This window comes from Castor canadensis, chromosome 2, assembly GCF_047511655.1.
Source record: "Castor canadensis chromosome 2, mCasCan1.hap1v2, whole genome shotgun sequence".
Lineage (NCBI taxonomy): Eukaryota > Metazoa > Chordata > Mammalia > Rodentia > Castoridae > Castor > Castor canadensis.
The window spans coordinates 102,036,824-102,057,608 of record NC_133387.1 but is presented as its reverse complement, the minus strand read 5'-3'; the positions used below and the strand labels follow the sequence as shown (position 1 = coordinate 102,057,608).

Genomic DNA, 20,785 nt, shown 5'->3' with positions numbered 1-20,785 from the left:
GTCTTGCTTCAAAAAATCTGACTTGTAATGGAGGGATGAACCAATTCAGGACATAATAGATAGATAGATAGATAGATAGATAGATAGATAGATAGATAGATAGAAATGTCACAGTGAAACTCCTTGTATAACCATCATAAACAAATAAAAAGGACTTTAAAAAAATGAAGGACAAAAAGTTAAAGCTAGTCTAGAGTTTAGTATGGCATAAGGAAGTGGTAAAAGGAGGGTGAATATGGTAGAAATATTATGTATGTACATATGAAGTTGGATCAGTGAGACCTACTGAAACAGTTCAAAGAATGGGGGAAGGGAGGATAAAGGAGAATGATGGAGGTAGTGAAGCTAAGATATATTATAAGCACAATGTAAATGTCACAGTGTACTCCCAGTACAACTATAATATGCTAATACATCAATAAAAGAAAAAGAAATCAAATAAAATTTTATTTTATTTTACTTTACGTTTTTGAGGTCTGATCATTTATTTGTTACTCTTAATGATTCTTATTTTTGACTGGACTCAGACTTAGAAGTAGAAGCTCTCATAGAAGATAGCCTTCTTCTCTTCGCAATCTGTTTCTGGGATTTTGCTTTGGCTTCTTTCATCCTCTTAGCCAACAACTTAGTGTATTCTGCAACCTCTTCCTTATTTTTCTTAGGATATTGTTTCTTCAGAGCAATATGCCAGCATTTGTGTTGCAGGACACGTGGAGTAACAAGATGCTGTATCTTAGGTGCTTTGGTCCTCTTATCTTCTTTGTTCAAGGGCTTTCTAACAACATATAGGCGGACATCATCTTCTTTAGAGAGATTGAAAAGTTTTTGGTTCTGCTAGCTCTTTTGGGCCCTAGACAATGAGGCACAGTAGTATCTGTCAGTCCAGGAATATCCTTGTCCTTTTTTTTTTTTTAAATAACCAAGTTGAGAATGCTCACATTGGCATCCATAATGCAACCCTGAAAAGATTTGTGCTTTCCCTCTCCAGTTCTCCTAGGTCTGTAACAGAAATGCCCCTTACTCAGTAGCAGGTGAACTCGGCCATGTGTCAAGACACCCTGCTTCATGGGAAAACCTTGTTTGTCATTCCCACCACTAATTTGGACCACATACCCTTCCATTTTTCACCGAAAGTGGCAGCAGCACTTCGTATTTCTCATAGAAAGTACGAAGTTTGCACTTATCATCCACTTCAATGAGTTTCTGACAGCCAGTGGCCAGGAAGGACATATTCAACTTCATCTTGGTGCAGCACTTGGCCAGGAGGCACCACAAAAAAGAAAGCAAAATCAAATAAAATGTTCAATGTAGCTCCTCAGTGAGACTAGTCCTATTTCAAGTGTTTGATAACCACTGTGGCTTGCAGCAACCTTGCTGGCAGCACATGTACAGAGAATGTACATTATTGTAGAAAGGGATATTGGAAGAAAAAAATCCTGACTTGTCATTTGAGAAAATCCTACATTGTTTGCATGAACAGGGCAATGCATCACCAAACCTGAGCTGATGTTCAAGCTGGAATAAGGAATAGAGCTGTGGGTGGGGGAACCCCAAACCGGAGCCCACCAGGTTAGTCATTGCATATTGGGCAGGGAGGCCATGAGTGGGGAGCCTGTCAGATGTTGGCTATGTTGTACTGTCTTCCTCAGGTTACCTTCAAGATTTCAGACCTGAGCACAATGGGTTTTCACACATCAAACCTGTGCATTGCAGTCTCCAAGGAGGGCTCTCACACATATGTTGTTACTTTTATCCCAAATCTAAACCCTATTCTTAGACATTTCTCTTTACTATTTATTTTCTCAGTTGCCTCACCCTTCAATCTCATGGATTTTTTTAGGAATTAATTCATTTTTATGCACATGTTAATAAATGAATAAAAATAAATAAATAAAAATAAAATAAGAAAATTCATTTTAAATTATTTAATTAATTTTTTGTGAGTCTGGGGTTTGAAATCAGAGATTTGAGCTTCCCAAGCAGGCAAGCACTTACAAAGCAGGTGCTCTGCCACATGAACCACACCTCCAGTCCATTTCCCTGAGGTTATTTTGGAGGAGGGCAGGTACTGAGAACTGTCTGCCTGTGGCTGGCTTTGAAACAGTATCTTCCCGAGCTCAGCCTCCCACTGAGCTAGAATTACGGATGTGAGTCTCTGGTTCCTGGTTTCAGCTTCCATGGAGACTTCTAGGGTACTGACATGTACCCTGACTGGCCTTATAGTCTCAGTCTTCCTGCTTCTGCCTCCTTAGTGATGGTGTCTGCCACTATGCCTGGCTTCTCATGGACTTGTATTCTTTGATATTTATTCATAAATTATTTATGCTTCACCACACCCTACTGGAGCTGGTTTTAAAGCATGGTCAATTTTATAGTTCTTTTGATAACAAAAATTATAAAAATAATGACTTTCATTGAATTTACAGTCTGCTGTGAGAAAAATAAGAAAGTAATGTATTTTAAGGAATCAAAAAAGAACCACGAGGAGTATTTAATCAAACTGAGAAAAAGTAACATCACAAGAAGTTACTTTATGATCATCTCGGAAGGATAGTCAGAGAAGACAGTCTTAGGTGGAGTTTATTTGTCTGAATTCACTGTACTAGGGATTGGAACCAGGACCTCAGTGTGCTGGTCAGGTAGTGCTCCCCTGGGCTACACTTGTAGTGAGATTTTAAGTGTTTCCCTCAGCATAGCTTGAGTTTCAATTCCTGTTTTCAAAATTTCACACGTAATAGGTAAATATGAAGATCTGCATTTGAGAGAGAGCTTGGAAGCACTTTTTGGATATTGCTAACGTGAAGCCAATATTTAAACTTACAAAGCAGGTCATCTAAGGAGTTGATAAGAAAATGAGAAATGCCAAGAGTTATCCTATTGAACCGTGGTGTCAGACACCATGAAAATGGAAGAGCCAGCATGTGTGTCTGCATCTTTTTTTTTTTTTTTGGTGGATTAGGGGTTGAATTCAAAGCCTAACATTTGCTAGAAAGGTTCACTACCAGTTGAGCCATGCCCCCATCACTGTTCGCTTTATTTCTTTTTGAGATAGGGTTTCACTGTATGCCCAGGCTAGCCTGGACCACCATCTTCCAATTACACTTCTCTGGTGGCTGGGATGACAGGTGTGCAGCACAATACCCAGCTGTTATTGGTTGAGATGAGTTCTTGGGAACATTTTGCCCAGGCTGGTCTTGAACAGTGATCCTCCAGATCTCCAACTCCTGAGTGTCTGGGATTACAGGCTTGAGCAACTGAGCCAAGCTGAGACAGTCCCTCTTGTACAGAGTCACTCCTCAGGGCTGGTGCTGTGACTCAAGTGGTTAAGCACTTGTGTAGAAAGCACAGGACACTGAGTTCAAACCCCAGTACTGCAAAAATGCACACACACACACAACAACAACAATGATAATAACAACAATAAAAACATCACTCACTCCAGGGCCCAACCTCTGAGCACTGGTGAGACTCTGATGACCGTATTTTATCCATCTGGATAAACCATGTCTACATCCTGACCATAAACACGCCCCTCCTCTGCCTGGTGGCCCTGAGAATGGCAGGCTTGGGCTACAACTCAGAGAACTGTCACAAAGTTGTCTCTGCAGATACAATTTTGGAGCCCCACAAATAAACTGAGTTTAAGACACTGGTTCCCTGTTTTATGTTGTTGGAGGTACTAGGGTTTGGACTCAGCACTTCATGCTTGCTAGGCAGGTGTGATTCCGTGTGACCATGCCTCCATGAAACTAGTTCTCAACCCCACTGCACATGGGAACCAGCTAAGGGGGATTCAAAAAAACATAGGTGCCTGCCAGAGGTTGTACGGGTTGATAAACAGAAAATCCAGATTCTTATATCCCATGTGGTCGAATCAAGGCAGGACATGTTGTCCTACTGATGGTAATAATAAAGTTGTATTAAAGGTTAGGGGAAATGTTACAGGAGGCCATGGTGGATAAGGTATTAGGCAGAAGCAAAGACAGCTCTCCATGTTTCCAGGTGATTTTAAAACTTGTGCTATCCCATGTGAGGGGAAAACCTGAGTGAGCTCAATCACAGAAATCAATGAGTGGGGAAGGCTTTGGGTGGTCCCTGGGCTAAGGTGGTGGTTTGAGCTAATGCATCAAAAATTTGCACATATTTGCTATGGAAGGGAAGGCTCAGAGAGAGGGAGAAAAATGTTAAAACCTGAAATATAATATTAAGTCAGAAGAATCTGGATCTTTCCCTTCTTACCCTGCCTCAGTACCATTACTTGAACAATGCAGGTCCCAGCCAAATACTGGCAACTTCATCAGATTTAATCTAACACAACCAATAGCAGCCATCATTTATTAAATACTGTATTGATCCTAACAGCTCTATGGACTACTGAATAACATTAAAACCCATTTTAGTCAAAGCAGCACTGAGGCTTATCTGTACAAAGACTGAAAGACAAGAGCCTGACTCCAGAAGCCACGTGTTGTCTTCTGCAATGAGTCCTAAAGTAAGATATCCAGTGTTGCTAGTTTTCCCTCTGACATTTCTAATTACTGGATACCAATTATATTGGCACCAGTCTGGCTACAGTATAACAAGACCTGTTATGTCCTTATGAATTTCCCTTGCTACTTAAAATTTTCCTTTCCCAGAGGCCAGGCTCTGCCTCGCCTTTCTCCCCCTTATTTTAAAAGATTACTTGGAGACAACAATTTAATCTCTGTGATTGGAGGCCCACCTGGGTGGGGCAGAGCATTTTCCATCTCTCTTCAAGAAGTCATTGGATCTCCTGGCAGGAGCTTTTGATGTCAAAACCTCATATTATGCATCATGGAATTTCCCTGTCTGAAATCCAATACCCAGGGACCCGCTGGACAGCAAATGGATGAGCTGTGACACAAGAGGTCTATCAATGAGGTCTCTAGAACTTTTTGCCCTGCCTGGCCTCCAACCATGATCCAGATCGAGGTATGAAGTAGGGAGGATTACAGGCTTGAGCTACGATGTGAGCACAATACATTTAAGCCAAATGTTTTAAAGTATACCACAATGCGCTGGATTGTGAGAGCATGTTTAATAAAGAAGCAGGAGTCCACATGGATATCACGTGGGTATGGCCCAATCCTAAAGCATCTCATCCTGGTCTATTTGCAATAAGACCTCCCAGGAAATGAAGCGTCCCTTCCACTTACAGGAACTGCGCAGAGGCTTGTGGGAAATGTAGTCTCACACAGTCCATTCACCAGTGTCAGGAGTGCAGTTCTTCTGGGTTTCCTCTGCGCAGGCGCCAACCCATCCCCAGCGATTTCCGCCAGGAATTTACCACGGGAAGTTGCGGTACCTGTTGGTTTTGAGGAAGCTGTGGCGGGAAATTTGAGTTCTTCCACAGAATTTCTGAGAGTCCATGTGAAGGTGAGAGAAAGAGGCCTTGGGGATCCTAGGGAGGAGGAACAGCCACCCTGACGAGGTGTTGGCAGATCCACAGTCATCATCCCGCCGGTCTCTGACACAGGTGGCGGGCACAGCCAAGCCAGGCTGGGAGGGAAAGTCGCAGCAGTCATGTGTGTGACTGCCTGGCTGTAGGTCTGCAGTGTTGTCACGGGGGAATCCACGGCTGTGCTAGAGGGTTCTTGCTCTCAGAACACTCTCAGGAATGAGAGACTGGAGCACCAGTTACTGGCAGGAAAGAAACTTTATTGATAGAGAAAGGCTGACCTGAGAGATGCACAGCAAGGTCCTGAAACCTGGTGCCCCCAAGCATGAGAGGGCTGAGTTATTTATATATGTAAGGCTTCTGCCTTAACACAAAGAAAAGGATGTGGTGGAGTCCTCTAGGTCCGTTCTTGGTGCTTGTGGGGCTTTCTGTATTTCCAGATTTTTCTCTTGCCTGGTCAGTTTCTCTGCTTTTCTCAGGCTGTGGGGACGCCTCATTCCTAAGATTGCATGGGGCTGATTTATGTTATGGGACTGCTAAGTGTGACTGTGGCCAGGAAGGAACATCTTGGAGCAAATCCCTTCCTCACGTAGTCGTGGCATATCAAGTGGTGTCCTCTTGGCCAGGGCAAATCTAACAGCGCAGATCCTTGTCTTGTGGGTATGTGGAGGCGACTCCTTGGAACCATCACAGGGACGGTGTCCCAAGTATGTCATGCATGAGGTTCAGGAAAAATACTGAATTGCAGCATGCATGTCTCCATGAAAAGAGGAGTAATTACAGTGGAAATGCGCTTCTGAGTCCTGTGGGGGAGTAATTAGTTTGTTGTACACCCCAAGTAATTTTATTTTTTCTTTTTTTGGCAGTACTGGAGTTTGGACCCAGGGCCTTGCAAGCACTGCATCCTTGAGCTGCACTCCCAACCATTTTTGCTTCTAGTTAATTTTTCAGATAGGGTCTTTTTTTTACTATAACCTTTTATTTCTTTCTTTAGTATAGTGGGATTTGAACTCAGGGCCTTGAAGCAAGCAGATTTACCATTTGAACCACGCCCCAACCCTCAAATTGTGTTTGCTTTTGCCTGGGGGAAGCCTCAGACCATGGTCTTCCTCCTACCTCACCTTCCTTGTGAAGCTGGGATTGAAGACATGTACCAGTATATCCAGGCCCCAGGTGTATTTTTTTTTTTAATAGTATGCTTTTTTTTCTTTTCTTTTTTTTTATTGTGCTATGGGCCCCAAGTGCGTTTTTAGCAGACATAATTTTTGTTTAAAAAATTCTTTCTCTTTTTTATTTTGGCAATAGTGAGGTTTGAACTCAGGGCCTAATGTTTGCTAGGCAGGCACTTCTACCACTTTGGCCACCCTGCCAGCCCATGCTCTGGTTATTTTAGAGATGGGTTCTCATGAACTATTTGTCTGAGCTGGCCTCGAACTGTGATCATTATTTATTGCTGTGTCAAATGATTATGTATTTATTAGCCTAATTGTAATTGGTTTTTGGTTCTTTTTTTAATTCGTAGGTTCAGGTTTGAACTCAGGGCCTCATGCTTTTTCCTTGAGCCACCTCCTAGTCCTTCTTTTTTGTGTTGTGATGGGTATTTTTGAAATAGGATCTTTTGAAGTATTTGCCTGGGACTGACACCAAAATCCTCCTGTTACCAGAAAAATGGTCCTGAAAATTACTTCAGTTCTTGCGTCCAGCAGAAGAATTCAAGCAAGAGGCAAAGATTCAGTGGAAGTAAAAATACAGTTTATTAGGAAACCATTATACTTTCAACAGACTGAATGCAGGTTTTCCCTAGACTGAGAGCAAGGGAGACAGCGGGGAGAGAGAGAGACATTTCCTGTACCCCATGCTGGAAATGGGGGCAAAAACTCAAAAATATTGGTCCCCATTTCTTAACTGTTATACAGGAGAGATGGGTGAATACACGTGGTCAAAGATAAGGGGTCTGCTGCAAAAGCGGATTTGGCTTGGTGAGCCTAGCTCATGGTTTCTGGATTTGTGGATTTTGTTTAAGATGTTAAAAAAGTAAGTAAAAACCCCTTCATAATTGGGGTTGTGGCTCATGTGGCATTGTGCCTCTGTAGCAAGCAAAAGGTGCTGAGTTCAAACCCAAGCACCAATAAACATATAAATGTATATGTAAATGAACATGTACATACATAAATAAATAAAAAAATAGCTGAAGGGGCTGCGGATATTGGACTAGTGTGCATGAGGCCCTAGATTCTATCCCCAGCATTGGAGGATAAGCAAAACAGGAAGGACAAAAAGAAACATAATGGGCATGGGTGACTAAAATGGCTGTTAAAACAGGGAGAGGTCAGCCTCCCTAATCATACCCAGTCACACCCATAGCCCACCTAAATCACAGAGACAGGAGTGTGCTTTAGAACTTTCCTTTGGTTATTTTCCAAAGATCCTTGTAGCTGGTTAACTCAAAGAGGAAAGAAGAAGCAAGCTGTTCCTCTTTGTCTCCCTATTCCTGTAACTTAGCATCTAAAATGACATGGCAGAGGGCTAGCTGTTATGGCTCTCCAAGTTCCAATGTCAGAGTCTGTCCCTTTAAATTTTATAAAAATAATATAATTTCCCTGTCTCCTCTTGTGGTCACCACTTACATCTAACTGCTACCTGATTTCTATCTCCTTAGTACCTAGGATTACAGGTGTGAGCCACCAGCAGCCGGCCCAATAATAAATTTTATGTTTAATCACTACGAATTAATGGACTTGTACATAGATCTGTAATTGTGGTCTATGTTACCTTTTCTTGTGTAAGGGAATATTCTCCTACAGAGTGGTTTTTTTCCCTTATTTCCAGCTAATATGTAGAGTGTCTGCTGTTCTCCCAGTGACACCTCCAGAATGTGCTTCAAAGAGACATAAAAAATGAAATAATTTCCACTGAGTTGTTTGCTTATTCTTTACTTTGTTTTACATAGTATTTTATGACCTTTGTGAAATCTGTAAATACAAATGATATTGTAGAAATGAGTAAAACAGTTTCAGGGTGATACACATAAATAAGATAGAGTTGGCACATAGACATAGGCAGGGTTTTTCCTTTTTTATTTATTTTTCCAGTATTGGAGTTTGAACTCAGGGCTGTGCACATGCTAGGCAGACACTCTACCACTTGAGCTACTTCATCCAGCCTTAGGCAGGTGTTAAGAAGCTAAAAAATCTGTGTTGAGCAAAATTTGTCTCTGGACTTTTGTTGATGGGGAGTACAGTAACGAGGTTTGAACACTTTTTGCTTATTAGACATGCACTGTACCATTTCAGCCATGCCTCCAACCCATTTTCCTTTTATTATTTTTTTCAGGCAGGGTCTTGAGTTTTTGCCTAGGGCATCATAATCTTCCTACCTTCACTTCCTTTGTTGCTGGAATTACAGGTGTGTTCCACCACACTCAGCTTGGTTTTTGGGATAAGGTCTTGTTAACTTTTCTGCTCTTGCTTGCCTTGAACCACAATCTTCCTCTCTCTGACTCCAGACTATCTAGTGTTACAAGTGTGTGCCACCATGCCTGGACCTATCTCTGGTCTTTCTGATGCCCTGACAAGAGAGCATGCTAACTTCTCATGTGACATAAAAACTTCATCAAAGGGTAAAACATTACCTGGTTTCATACATGGTGTTGTGAGTTTTTCACGATCAACCTGGAAATAGCATTTCTAATGTTCTGCACTGAAAATGGTTATCTGGTGCTAATGCAATACTCTTTTTAAATTTTTCTGGAGTTATTAAAATAATGTGTTCCTTTTGTGTCTTCCATATACTATCTAAAACAGAGCTGATACCAGGATGGTACTTGTATGTTTATTTATTTACAAATTTTTGAGGCATAATCCTCTTTAGCTCATGCTTGCATTATCAGCCCTGACTAGCCTCGAACCTTGCATCCTCTGGTCTCTACCTACTGAGTGCTTGGATTGTAGGTGTATACCACCATGCCTGGCCCAGGGTGTTATTTGAAAAAGAACTTTCTCAATGTCTATGTGAACCATTGAAAGAAATTATCTCCATAGAATGTGAATATACTTAGTTATACAAGTGAGGCTTCTTTTCCTTTTTTCTGTCAGACACAGAGTCTCACTGTGTAGCCCAGAGTGTACTCAAACTCATGCCCCTCCTGCCTCAGCTCCCTGAGTCTTGGGATTACAAGCATGCTCTACCATGAGAGTCTCAGAGTTCTTAACATTGAGTGTCAGAGCCAGCAGTGGGACTGCGTGTGTGAGTTGGTATCTGGCCTTGTGAGAAAGCCAGATGTCCAGAAAAACAGTATCCAAGGTTCCCAGATAGCTTCATGTCCTTCAGATGTAAATAAGAAAGTTATGCTGACCGTGTGCTTCTCCTGCTTCTCTGTTCCTGTTTTAAAAGAGACATAACAAAGAGTTAATTTTAACTGTGCTTCCTTGTACTAATGTAACCTTGACTCATAATACTTGGCATACTTTTTCTGACCAAATGCTGTCTGTGAAAAAGGAGTTTATAAAAAGCAGAAGTATGCCTCATTAAAGTGGCTATTGAGCAAGACTCAGTAGTCCCGTCATCTTTTACAGCTCTGGTCACCCAGGTCCCCCTGGTAAATGGCTTACAATTGAGGTTTTTTTTGTTGTTATTTTGTTTTGGGGGGCACAAACTCTGAATATTCTTTGTAGTCTATTTCTTTTCTCTCTTAGGAAATATTAGCTACCTTAAAATCTTTTCTTGTTACTTTCCTCCTTAGAAGACACTCCATTTCACTCACTGTGATAACTTTAGGCAGCACTGAAATTCTGTTACTTAGCAAATTTTCTTTTTTAATCTTCAGCTTCCATCTCTCTTGTGAACTCTGGAATCATGTATGTAATTGGTAGTTGGGTGTCCCATATACCTGTTCTCAGATGTTCCAAATTTGATATGTTTAAGCCTATTTCACTTCTGCCATTGCATTTTTTTTTTTGCAGTGCTTGAGTTTGAACTCAGGACCACGCACTTGTTAAGTAGATTCTCTAACATTTGAGCCACTCTGCCAGTCCTTTTTTTAATGTTGGTATTTTCTTTCTTTTTTCAGTTATTTTTGTTGTTGCTGTTTTCTTGTATTGGGGTGTGTGTGTGTGTGTGTGTGTGTGTGTGTGTGTGTGTGTGTGTTGTGTGTTTACAAGATAGGGTCTCATGAACTATTTGCCCTTGCTGGCTTCAAACCAGGATCTTCCTGATCTCTGCCTCCAGAGTAACTAGGATTACAGGGGTGAACCAGTGGCACACAGCCTGCTATTTTATTCTTCCATTTTCCAACGATCACATAATGGTTCCATTATCTAAGTAGCAGTAATCATGCAGATCACCTCGAAGTAAAATCTTTTTTATCTTCATCCAGGAAATTTTTACCCAAATTCTGTTCCTGCCCTTTTCTTTTTTCTTCTTTGAAGGTTTCTTGTCTATTCTGCAGTGTTATTCCCTGTGACCTGACATCTCACTTTGTTTTTTTCTCTTTATCTCTTTCTTAAGCCTTTCCAGTTCTTGTCCCAGAGATGTTTGTTGGAATGTAGATCTGCTGAGTTTGCTCACCAGTCTTACCTGACCTCCTCATATATTACATGTGTTGTTTGAGAAATAGCAGAGTTGCCTGGCGTGAACACCAGTAATCTTTTGGAGGTAGGAAGGAAATATTGTGATGTCTGTGTGCATACTTTTAGTTTATAAGGCATTAGAAAAGAACAAGCACATAAAGTTTCCTGTTGCAGATTGTTTATACATATAAAATACATTATTGATGCCTTCGATATTGTGTTTGTCACTCATCATGGTGCAGTTTCATTCACTTCAACACAGTACTCTGTGTAGTTCCATTAATGTGGTGGGTGTTGTTTGTGTGGTTGTGAGTGGACGTCTGCTGTCAACTTGTTGCCATGAGAACACATTTTTAGCTTATGGAAAGGCTAAACATCCTAGCCTTCTCAGTGAAGTGTAGAGTCATCATGTATAATAGAAGTATTTGTTCTCCTTCCTTGCTTCATTTACATTGAAGTTATAAATCAATTCCTCTAACACATTGTGGGTTTTTGTTTATATTTAATGGCTTTTTCATATTAGATCATTAGCTGCTTCAATTTTATTCATATTTCTTTTAAATACAGTTGACTTGTTATGTAGCCCAGGTTGATGTTGAATTCATACTACTTCTGTCTCATTCTCTTCAGTGCTGGGATTACAGATGTGTACCACGAGGACACTTTTTATTCTTTTTTTAATTCCTAGCAAAAAGAATGCTTTTAGATATATACTAAACTTTGTTATAGTATTTTTAGTACATAATAAATTATTATAGCCAGGAGCTGGTGGTTCACACCTGTAATCCTAACTACTCAGGGGGCAGAGATCAGGAGGATAATGGTTCCAAGCCAGTGAGGCAAATATGTTCTCCAGACCCTATCTAAAAAAACCCACATGAAAAAGGCTGGGGTAGTGGCTTAGTGTGTAGGCACTGAGTTCAAGACCAGTACCACAAAAAATTTTTTTAATTTTAATGGCAGTACATTTCTATGACTTTCCTTTACCCTATGGAGTACAGAAGAAGCTGCATTTTTTACAAAATACATATGAGAATCTGCCCCCCTCCACTTCCACCTTCACATACAGAAGCCAGAATTTCCATATTCGAGGGCTGGTGAGTTGAGAAGAAATACGGTGTTTCAAGAGTTGGTATCATTTGAGGATGTGGCTGTGAACTTTACCTGGGAGGAGTGGCAGGACCTGGATGAGGCTCAGAGGATCCCGTACAGGGAAGTGATGCTGGAGACCTACAGCAGCCTGGTGTCCTTGGGTGAGTGAAACTGCCCTGTTGCCCTCAGGAACAAATGCTATCTTCTTAGTAAATATATGAAAACTATTTAGGTGTACAGTTCCAGCCCATGAAGAACTCAGTTGTTCACCCCAGTCTCATGCATGTACCCCTTCATTGCACAGTTCCAAAGCTGGGGTTTTTCTTGCTTCAAAGAACCTAACTTATAATGGAGGAGATGAAACATTTCACAGCATAACACACACACACACACACATACATATGTGATATGTAAATGTCACCATGAAACTCCCTGCATTTTAAAAAATGTCTTTTTTAAAAAGTGAAGGAAGGTAAAACAAGCCCAGGGGTTTTTATAGCATAAGGAAAGGGTGAAGGAGGGTGAATAGTGTTAGTATTATGTGTTCACATGTAAAAATGGAACAATGAGACCTATTGAAACTGTTCTAAGAATGAGGGGAGGCAATATAAACAAGAATGATGGAGGGGATTAATCTAACTAAGACATATTATAAGCACTTTGTAAATGTCAAGATATACCACTGGTACAAGTATAATATGCTAACACAGCAATTAAAGAAAAAAGACAAATTAAATGAAATTTTAAATGTTGCTTCTCATTGAGACTAGTCCTGTTTCAAGAGTTTGATAACCAATGTGGCTAGCAGCTTCCTTGCTGGCAGCACAGGTTCAGAACATGTCCTTCCTTACAGAAAATATGCTTGGGGGAAAAATCTTGAGTGAATCATATGACAAAATCCCATGTTGTTTTGCATGAACAGGGCATTGCATCACCAAACCTGAGCTGATTGTCAAGCTGGAGCAAGGAGCAGAGCCATGGATGGGAAAAGAACCCCTAAAGCAGAGCCCACCAGGTCAGTCACTGCATCCTGGGTGGGGAGCCCATGAGAGTGTGCCTAGCAGATGTTGGCTGTGTTGCGCTAACTTCACCAGGTTGTCATACAGATTGCAGACCTAAGGACAATGGGATTGCACACATCAAAGTTGTGCATTACAGTGTGCAGGGAGGGATCTTACACATATATTGTTACCTTTATCCCAAATCTAACCCCTGTTCTATTTAGATATTTTTCTTTGCTGTTTACTTTCTCAGTGTCATTATTTGTGTTATCCTCTATCCTCATGGTTTTTTAAAAATTAAATTTTTTTTTGTTGGAGTGGGGTTTGACTTCAGGGCTTTGAGCTTCCAAAGTAGGCAGGTACTCGCAAAGCAGGTGCTCTACCACTTTAGCCACACCTCCAGATCATTTGGGTATGTTTTTTTTGGATGTGGGGTCCTGTGAACTGTTTACCTGGGCTGATTTGAAACCATTATCTTCCCGATCTCCACCCTCTCACTTAGCTACATTATGGGTGTTTGCCTCTGGCACATGGTGTATAAATTTTTTTGAGACAGACTCCTAATTTGTTCCCTGCCTGGTCTTATAGTCTCTATCTTCCTGCTTCTGCCTCATTGGTGATGGTGCGTGCAACCATGCCTGGCTTCTCAGGGATTATATTGTTTGACACTTATTTAGAAATTATTTATGCTTCTGTTCATCCTACTGTAGCTGATTTTAAAGCACTGGCAATTGTATACTTGTACTAATGACAGAAATTATGAAAATAATGTTTCTTTCATACAATTTACAGTCTGTTGAGAGAAAAATAAATTAATGTATTTGAAGTAGTCAAATAACTATGAGGAATACTTAATCAAACTGAGAAAAAGAAACATGAGATGTAATCATTTAGGAAGGATGGTCAGAGAAGATTGTATACATGGAGTTTGTTTAAATTTGCTATGCTGGGGATTGAACCTGGCCAGGGCCTCCAGTGCACTGGAGAAGTAGTGTTCCACTGGATTATATTTGTAGTAAGATTATTAATAAGATTATTAAGTGTTTACCTTGGCAGATTTTGAGTTTCAGTTCCTGTTTTCAAAAATTTATACCTACTAGGTGATAAATACAATCTACATTTGAGATCTACATCACTCTTGGAAGCACATATTTGGAAATTGGTAGCTTGAACTTCAATTATTTATTTATTATTATTTATTTCAACTTACAGGCCAGTTCACCTAGGGAGTTGATAAGAAAATGAGAACAGTCCACAGTTAGCCTAGTGAATCATGGTGTCAGACACCATGAAAATGAGAGATCCAGCATATGGGTCATGTTGGGGAAAAACCAGGACATTCTTGGTCCCAACCTGAGTGAACCGACAGTTTCATGTTCAAGACCTCAGATCTGTGTTTGGAAGTAGAGTTTGAAGTTAGCATTTCCGTCTTCTCTTAGTGGGTATCATTATAAACAAGAAAGAGAAATATTGAGAAGACTTCATTTTCTGTGAAATAGGAGAAAGCTGGCAGTCCATTGCACAAGATAATATCATTTGGGAGAAGTGGATTACCAAGCATGGGTGTCTGTACCAGGAATTGGGGAGACAATGCCTGTTGCCGTTTACCGGCGGGACATGGGTGACCAGAGCCATAAAAGATGACGGGACTACTGAGTCTTGCTCAATAGCCACTTTAATGAAGCATATTTCTGTTTTTTATAAACTCCTTTTTCACAGAGAGCACTTGGTCAGAGAAAGCATGCCAAGTATTATGTGTCAGGGTTATATTAGTACAAGGAAGCACAGTTAAAATTAACTCTTTGTTATGTCTCTTTTAAAATGGGAACAGAGAAGCACACGGTCAGCATAAGTTTCTTATTTACATCTGAAGGACATGAAGCCATCTGGGAACCTTGAATACTGTTTTTCTGGATGTCTGGCTTTCTCACAAGGCCAGATGCCAGACAGGCACAGTCTGGTCTGAGACTTTTGCCTCAGTTCCTTGGAGCTTTCTCTCAAGACCAGATACCAACTCACACAGGCAAGGTCTCACTGCTGGCTCTGACAAATGCCCAATCTGTTGATCTCAGAATGAGCCAGAAAAGCACTTTATAGAGAAGGCAGGCTCAAAGGTTGGTGGCCCGGATGGTCAAATGAAGAAAATAACTTATGTGCCTGAGAAGCAAAGTGAATTTGAATTATGACTTTATAGAAGGTTGTTTTCATCTACAGTGGGAAAGAGGAGATTTTATATTTGAAAAGCTCCCTAGATGCCTATAGTTATTCCCTCATGTAATATAAAAACTAAACAAACATAAATGCAAAACTCTGTCCCAAACCCATCTTCCAGTTTAGATGTCAGTCAGTTGGACCTCACTTGTAATCTGTAAGTAGGTGGTCCTGAAAATTCTTGCACCCTACAAAGCAGAATAATGAGAAGAACAATAGCAGGAGAACCTGGCATTGTCAAAACAATAGGGGAAAAGAAATGGCAGGGGAGAAGTGCTTTATGGAAAACCATGAATGGGCTGTAGGTGAATATTTTATACAAATACTATGGTATGGCATAAAACTTAAGGAAGGAAAAACAGTTCAACATATAAAAATCTGTTAGTGTTATTTATTACATTAAGTCAGTGGTAAGAAAACTATTTACTTGCCAGATGATACCTGTTGTGATTTTTATGAAATCTTAGGCCAGTAGGAGTAGAACCTCCTTTACATAGACATGCATATTTTATAGAAATGTTTAGATGTATTTCATTTGTGTGGTTATTTTCTTATTTCTCATTTTAGATGTTCAGAGAGTGGATGTCATAATTGAGACCAGTGAGGAAAGTCAAGACAGACATTTGGGGCAAGATGGAATCACTATGAACAACTCACCAACTAAGGAGAAAGTTATATTAGGACATGTCTTTCATTTGAGTTTCAACAACATTTCAAACTTGATTGTAAAGAATGCAGGCTCTGTAGGAGTGAAGTCCAAGGAATTGAATGTATGTCAGAACACACATCTGTCTAGTAGGACTGAGGGGAAGCATGCTTGTGATAAACCCTATCAGTGTAATCAGTGTGGAAAAATTTTTTGGCTTGAAGTCATACCTCACCATTCATGAGAGAATTCACACTGGGAAGAAGCCCTATCAGTGTAATCAATGTGGAAAATCCTTTGGCTTGAAGTCACACCTCACTCAGCATGGGAAAATTTATACTGGGGAGAAGCCCTATCAGTGTAATCAGTGTGGAAAAACCTTTGGCTTGAAGTCATATCTTACCCAGCATTGAGAGAATTCACACTGGGGAGAAGCCCAGTAGTCAGTGTGGAAAAACCTTTAGCTTTAAGTCATGCCTCACTATGCATGAGATAATTCACACTGAGAAGAAGCCCTATAAGTGTAGTCACTGTGGTAAAACCTTTGGATGAAAGTCACACCTCATTGTTCATGAGATAATTCACACTGGGGAGAAACCATATCAGTATAGCCATTGTGGAAAATCCTTTAGCCAGAAGGCCGGCCTCACTATACATGAGATAATTCACACTGGGAAGAGCTGCTATCAGTGTAATCATTGTGGAAAAAGCTTTAGCTGGAAGTCACACCTCACTGATCACGAGAAAATGCTCACTGGGCATAAGCCCTATCATTGTAATCAGTGTGAAAAAACCTTTGGCTTGAATTCTTATCTCACCCAGCATGAGAGAATTCACACCAAGGAGAAGCCCTATCAGTGTAATCAGTGTGGAAAATCCTTTCGCCAAAAGTCATGACTCACACACCATGAAATGAATCACACTGCGGAGAAACGCTATCAGTGCAGTCAGTGTCATAAAACCTTTGTCTCAAAGTCACATCTCACCACACATGAGAGAATTCACACTGGGGAGAAGCCCTATAAGTGCAGTCAGTGTCATTTCTCCTCAAGTGTCACTCTAGCTTTTATCATGTTAAGTATATTAAGTAGGAAGTATTGTATACTTTTTTCTGCTAGTGTATATAAATTTATATTACCATTATTACCTTTTTTAAAAAATCCTTTTTGAGACAGGTCTGTGGCCCAAGTTGGCCTCAAACCTCCAGCCTCAGCTTCCCACGTCCTGGGATTATAGGCATGTACCACTGCACCTGCCTCCAAGTTTTTAAGATTATTTTCACCTAGATTCTGCAGCTAACATAGTGCCATCCATGGGTCTAAAAGAAACATTACTTTCATAGAATTGAACTAGTCAGGCACAAAATTGTTAACAGCTTAAGCTTGAATCAGCTTGCATAGCAGTGATATTGGTTTCATTCTATTTGGTGAACAGCAATGTCTACAAGCAAATTTCCCCCTTAGTTCTTATTCCCCATTCTCCATGGGGTAGAAGCAGAGCTGTGCATGTGTGTGCTGAGTGCTGTGCATTTGAGCACCCTCTGCATTTAACAGAGGCCACACACTAAATCCTGGCTCCACCACCTAGCCTATGACTTCCCTCCTCTGCCCCCCCACTCTGTCTAGGCTTCTGTTTCTTCATATGGAAAACAGAAGTAAAAATAGAATCTACATCAAAGGATCAGTGTGAGGATTAAATTAGGTCTCTTCTTCTGATAATTCTTAGCACTTGATAAATAGCATACAGTCTGTAGCCAGTAACTCCCATCACATATAAAATTACTATAAGTGGTAGGAGCCTGTAACAGATATCTTGGACTTCACATCAACCATCTTCACTGTTTTGACCAAATCTTTTCTTGTTGCAGTACTGGGATTTGAATTCATGGCCTCATGCTTGCTGGGCAGATTCTTTACCATTTGGTTCATTCCCCTAGTTCTTTGAATGGCTTAGTTATTTTTAAGATGGCATCTTGCCTTTTTGCCCAGGACTGCCTCCCATTACAATCCTCTTACCTGTCATGTAGCTGGGATTACAGGTACTGCCACCACACCAGGCTTATTAATTGAGACAGAGTGCTCTTTTCCCTGTGCTGGGCTCAAACCTCAATCCTGATTGGTACCTCCTGAGTAGCTGGAATTACAGGTGTGACCCACCATGCCTGGCTTGATGTCTTGATATCATTTGTTACCCACTTCGCAGTGATTCAGGGATTTATTTTGATTTCTCTTTTTATGATTAACGAGTAATATTTTCTTTAGGAATCCTTTTGTGCTCAATCCATATCTCAGCTCAGTTCAGGGATCTAATAGGATTTGTGGGTATGTCTGGGAATGTTCTCACAAAGGAAAACAGTAGACATGTAACACATGGCTCTCCTGTTGTATGACTGTTGACATTCTTGTGGTTGCATATTGTGTCCTCATGTTTGGAACAGAGAGTGGCTGGTGAGAGGGGCTGTACAGCCAATGTGAATGGTGATGTGAAGGCAACTGAACCTGAAGTTTTGTGTCTTGGGATATTTAAGTGGGTATTGGTTTTGTCCTGTTGCATAAGAAACAGCCAGCAATGTAGCTGAAAATGACAGGGATTTACTCTGTGTCTGTGAGTCAGGAGAGTAAAGATGACTTAGGCAGGTCGTCTACTGCAGATCTCAGAAATATGCAATCAAGTTGTCAACTGGGCTACATGCCACCTGGAGACTAATCAAGGAGCACTACTTCCAAACCTATTCAATTTTTGGCAGAAAGTGTTTCCTTGAGGATGAGGACCTAGTCCAAGGCCTGATTTCTTCCTGGTTGTGACTGGAGGTGCCCACAGTTCCTTCTCTGTAGTCAGAGCACATGAACTGTGCACTTCCTCCTGACCCATGGGGCAGTTTCACTTCAGTGTGCTAGCAACAGCTTGGACTTCACATGATCCTGCAAATCACATTGCTGCACTTTTCTCATATTTTTGAGAGCCATATATCTGGTCCCTTTCATACTCTAGAACAGAGAATTTATTTGAGGGTGTGATTCATTAGAGTTTGCATTAGGGCATATGGAGAATAGTTCCTGGTCTTAGAACAGTGAAGTTGTAGGTTTATATTTCTTAATATCTTCATGTGAGGTTAATTTTATAACATTTATTCCTTTTGCAAATATTACAGATTGCACATCCATGGCAGAAATGCTACTTTTAAGAACATATTCAAGGATGGCTATTCTTTTATCCAGGGTCACTGCAAACACCAGGTAGTTATTCCACTGTTTGCAAGAAATGCGTTTTTCTATTGCTTGTATACGAACACTTTTTTTCTTTGTGTTGGTACTCAGGTTTAACCTCAGGATCTCATGCTTGTCAGGCAGGTGCTCTATCACATGATCCAGCCTCTAACCCTAAATGTGTTAGTATTCTTATGTATTTTATATTCAGAGAACATTCTTTTTGGAACATAGATATTAAGTGTTAAACTGTTTTAATTGTATATCTTTGAAATTGAAATGTCCAAAAAAGGAGAGATTTAACATTCTGGGTACTGGTGGCTCATGCCTCAAGTCCTAGCTACTCAGGAAGCAGAGATCAGGAGGATTGAGGTTTGAAGCCATCCTGGGAAAATGGTTCATGAGTCCCTATCTTGAAAAAAAACCCATGACAAAAAAAGGACTGGTGTAGTGCCTCAAGGTGTAGGCCCTGAGTTAAAACACCAGTATTGAAAAACAAAATAAAATCCACTGATAGCTCTGTGTGGTGTTGTTTGACAAAATTTGGTGTGAGTTGAGCACCTAGCTTTTTTTTCAAATCTTTATTCCCTATATTACTTCTTAGGGTCCAATTTACTCCTCACCCACTGTGCTTTGCTGCTCAGATTGCCAAATAAAATAACATTCTGTGATTCCCCAATATTTTGTTGTGTTGAAATTTATCATCTTTGTAAGATAATCGAAACTTAGCCCAACTATGGTGCTTAGAGGTGGAACCCTTGGAAAGTGACTTGGAATTAGATGAAGTCATTGAGGAATAGCCCCCATGATTGCATCCTGATGGAGTTATAGGGAGGAGAGAGACTACAGGAGACACACTTACACATACACACACAGTCTCCCTTTTTCTTGTGATGTGGTGCTCTGCCTCAGACTGACAGTAAGGAGGCCACCACCACATGTCTCCCTCCATCTTGCACTAAAAGTACCAAAATAAACTCTCCTTTATAGTTTATCCAGTGTGTGACAGTGTGTGTGTGTGATGAGCAACTGAAAGCCCAGTAGAACAGAACCTGGACGATTTAAACTATGGGTACAGATGAACTCAGGGCCTCCCATGTTCAGGCAGGTTTTTCAACACTAGCTACATCTTCCCCCCTACCCCCCAGCCCAAATGAGATGTATATGTTCTCACAGGTCAGATGCTGAAACTACACAATCCAGAGACTGACAGGTGTATTTCTGGAAAGGTCTTTCACCCAGGCAGCCATCTTTTTTTCCCCCTGTGCCTTTCTGTGGCCTTCCCACTGTACTGATGAGAGAGAAAGCTCTGGTGTTTTCCTTTTAAAAGAACAGCAGTCCTGTGGTTCTAGACCCCTATACTGTGACCTCATTTGACCTGAATCATCTCCTTAAATACCCTGTGTACAATGCAGTCTCATTGGGGATTAGGGCTTCTGCACAGAAATTTAGGGAAGATACATGCATTATGTCCATAACACCCCCTGACATGAAATTCCATCTCTGTCCTATTTCCGAGTATTATTTGGGGTGAAAGCTCTTGCTTTCATCTACCCAAAACTTCTTCCACACCATATATTAGTCACAAGCCACCAGTATGACCATAACATAATGCTGCAAATACAGTCTTCATAGCAGGTCTT

At 40.7% G+C, this 20,785-nt stretch overlaps 1 protein-coding gene and 1 pseudogene across 1 annotated transcript; one reads left to right on the top strand and one right to left on the bottom strand.

Annotated features, from left to right (window-relative positions):
* Positions 1 to 507: 507 nt before the first annotated feature.
* Positions 508 to 1,242, bottom strand: LOC109676328 (small ribosomal subunit protein eS6-like; annotated as a pseudogene).
* A 3,792-nt stretch (positions 1,243 to 5,034) lies between these two features.
* Positions 5,035 to 19,821, top strand: LOC109676326 (zinc finger protein 717-like). Its single transcript, XM_074058126.1, has 5 exons — positions 5,035 to 5,092; positions 5,180 to 5,397; positions 12,056 to 12,239; positions 13,001 to 13,093; positions 15,858 to 19,821. Exons 1-5 carry the CDS (start codon positions 5,035 to 5,037, stop codon positions 16,178 to 16,180), a joined length of 876 nt encoding a protein of 291 aa, XP_073914227.1. The 3' UTR covers positions 16,181 to 19,821.
* The last annotated feature ends 964 nt before the right edge of the window (positions 19,822 to 20,785 follow it).

Bases quoted from the DNA above. Each gene is read 5' to 3' on its own strand.
- LOC109676326 (XM_074058126.1), top strand. From the start codon at position 5,035: ATGCGCTGGATTGTGAGAGCATGTTTAATAAAGAAGCAGGAGTCCACA. The intron at 12,240-13,000 runs GTGAGTGAAACT...TTGCATGAACAG, and splicing joins CAGCAGCCTGGTGTCCTTGG to GGCATTGCATCACCAAACCT. The intron at 13,094-15,857 runs GTCAGTCACTGC...TTCTCATTTTAG, and splicing joins CCTAAAGCAGAGCCCACCAG to ATGTTCAGAGAGTGGATGTC.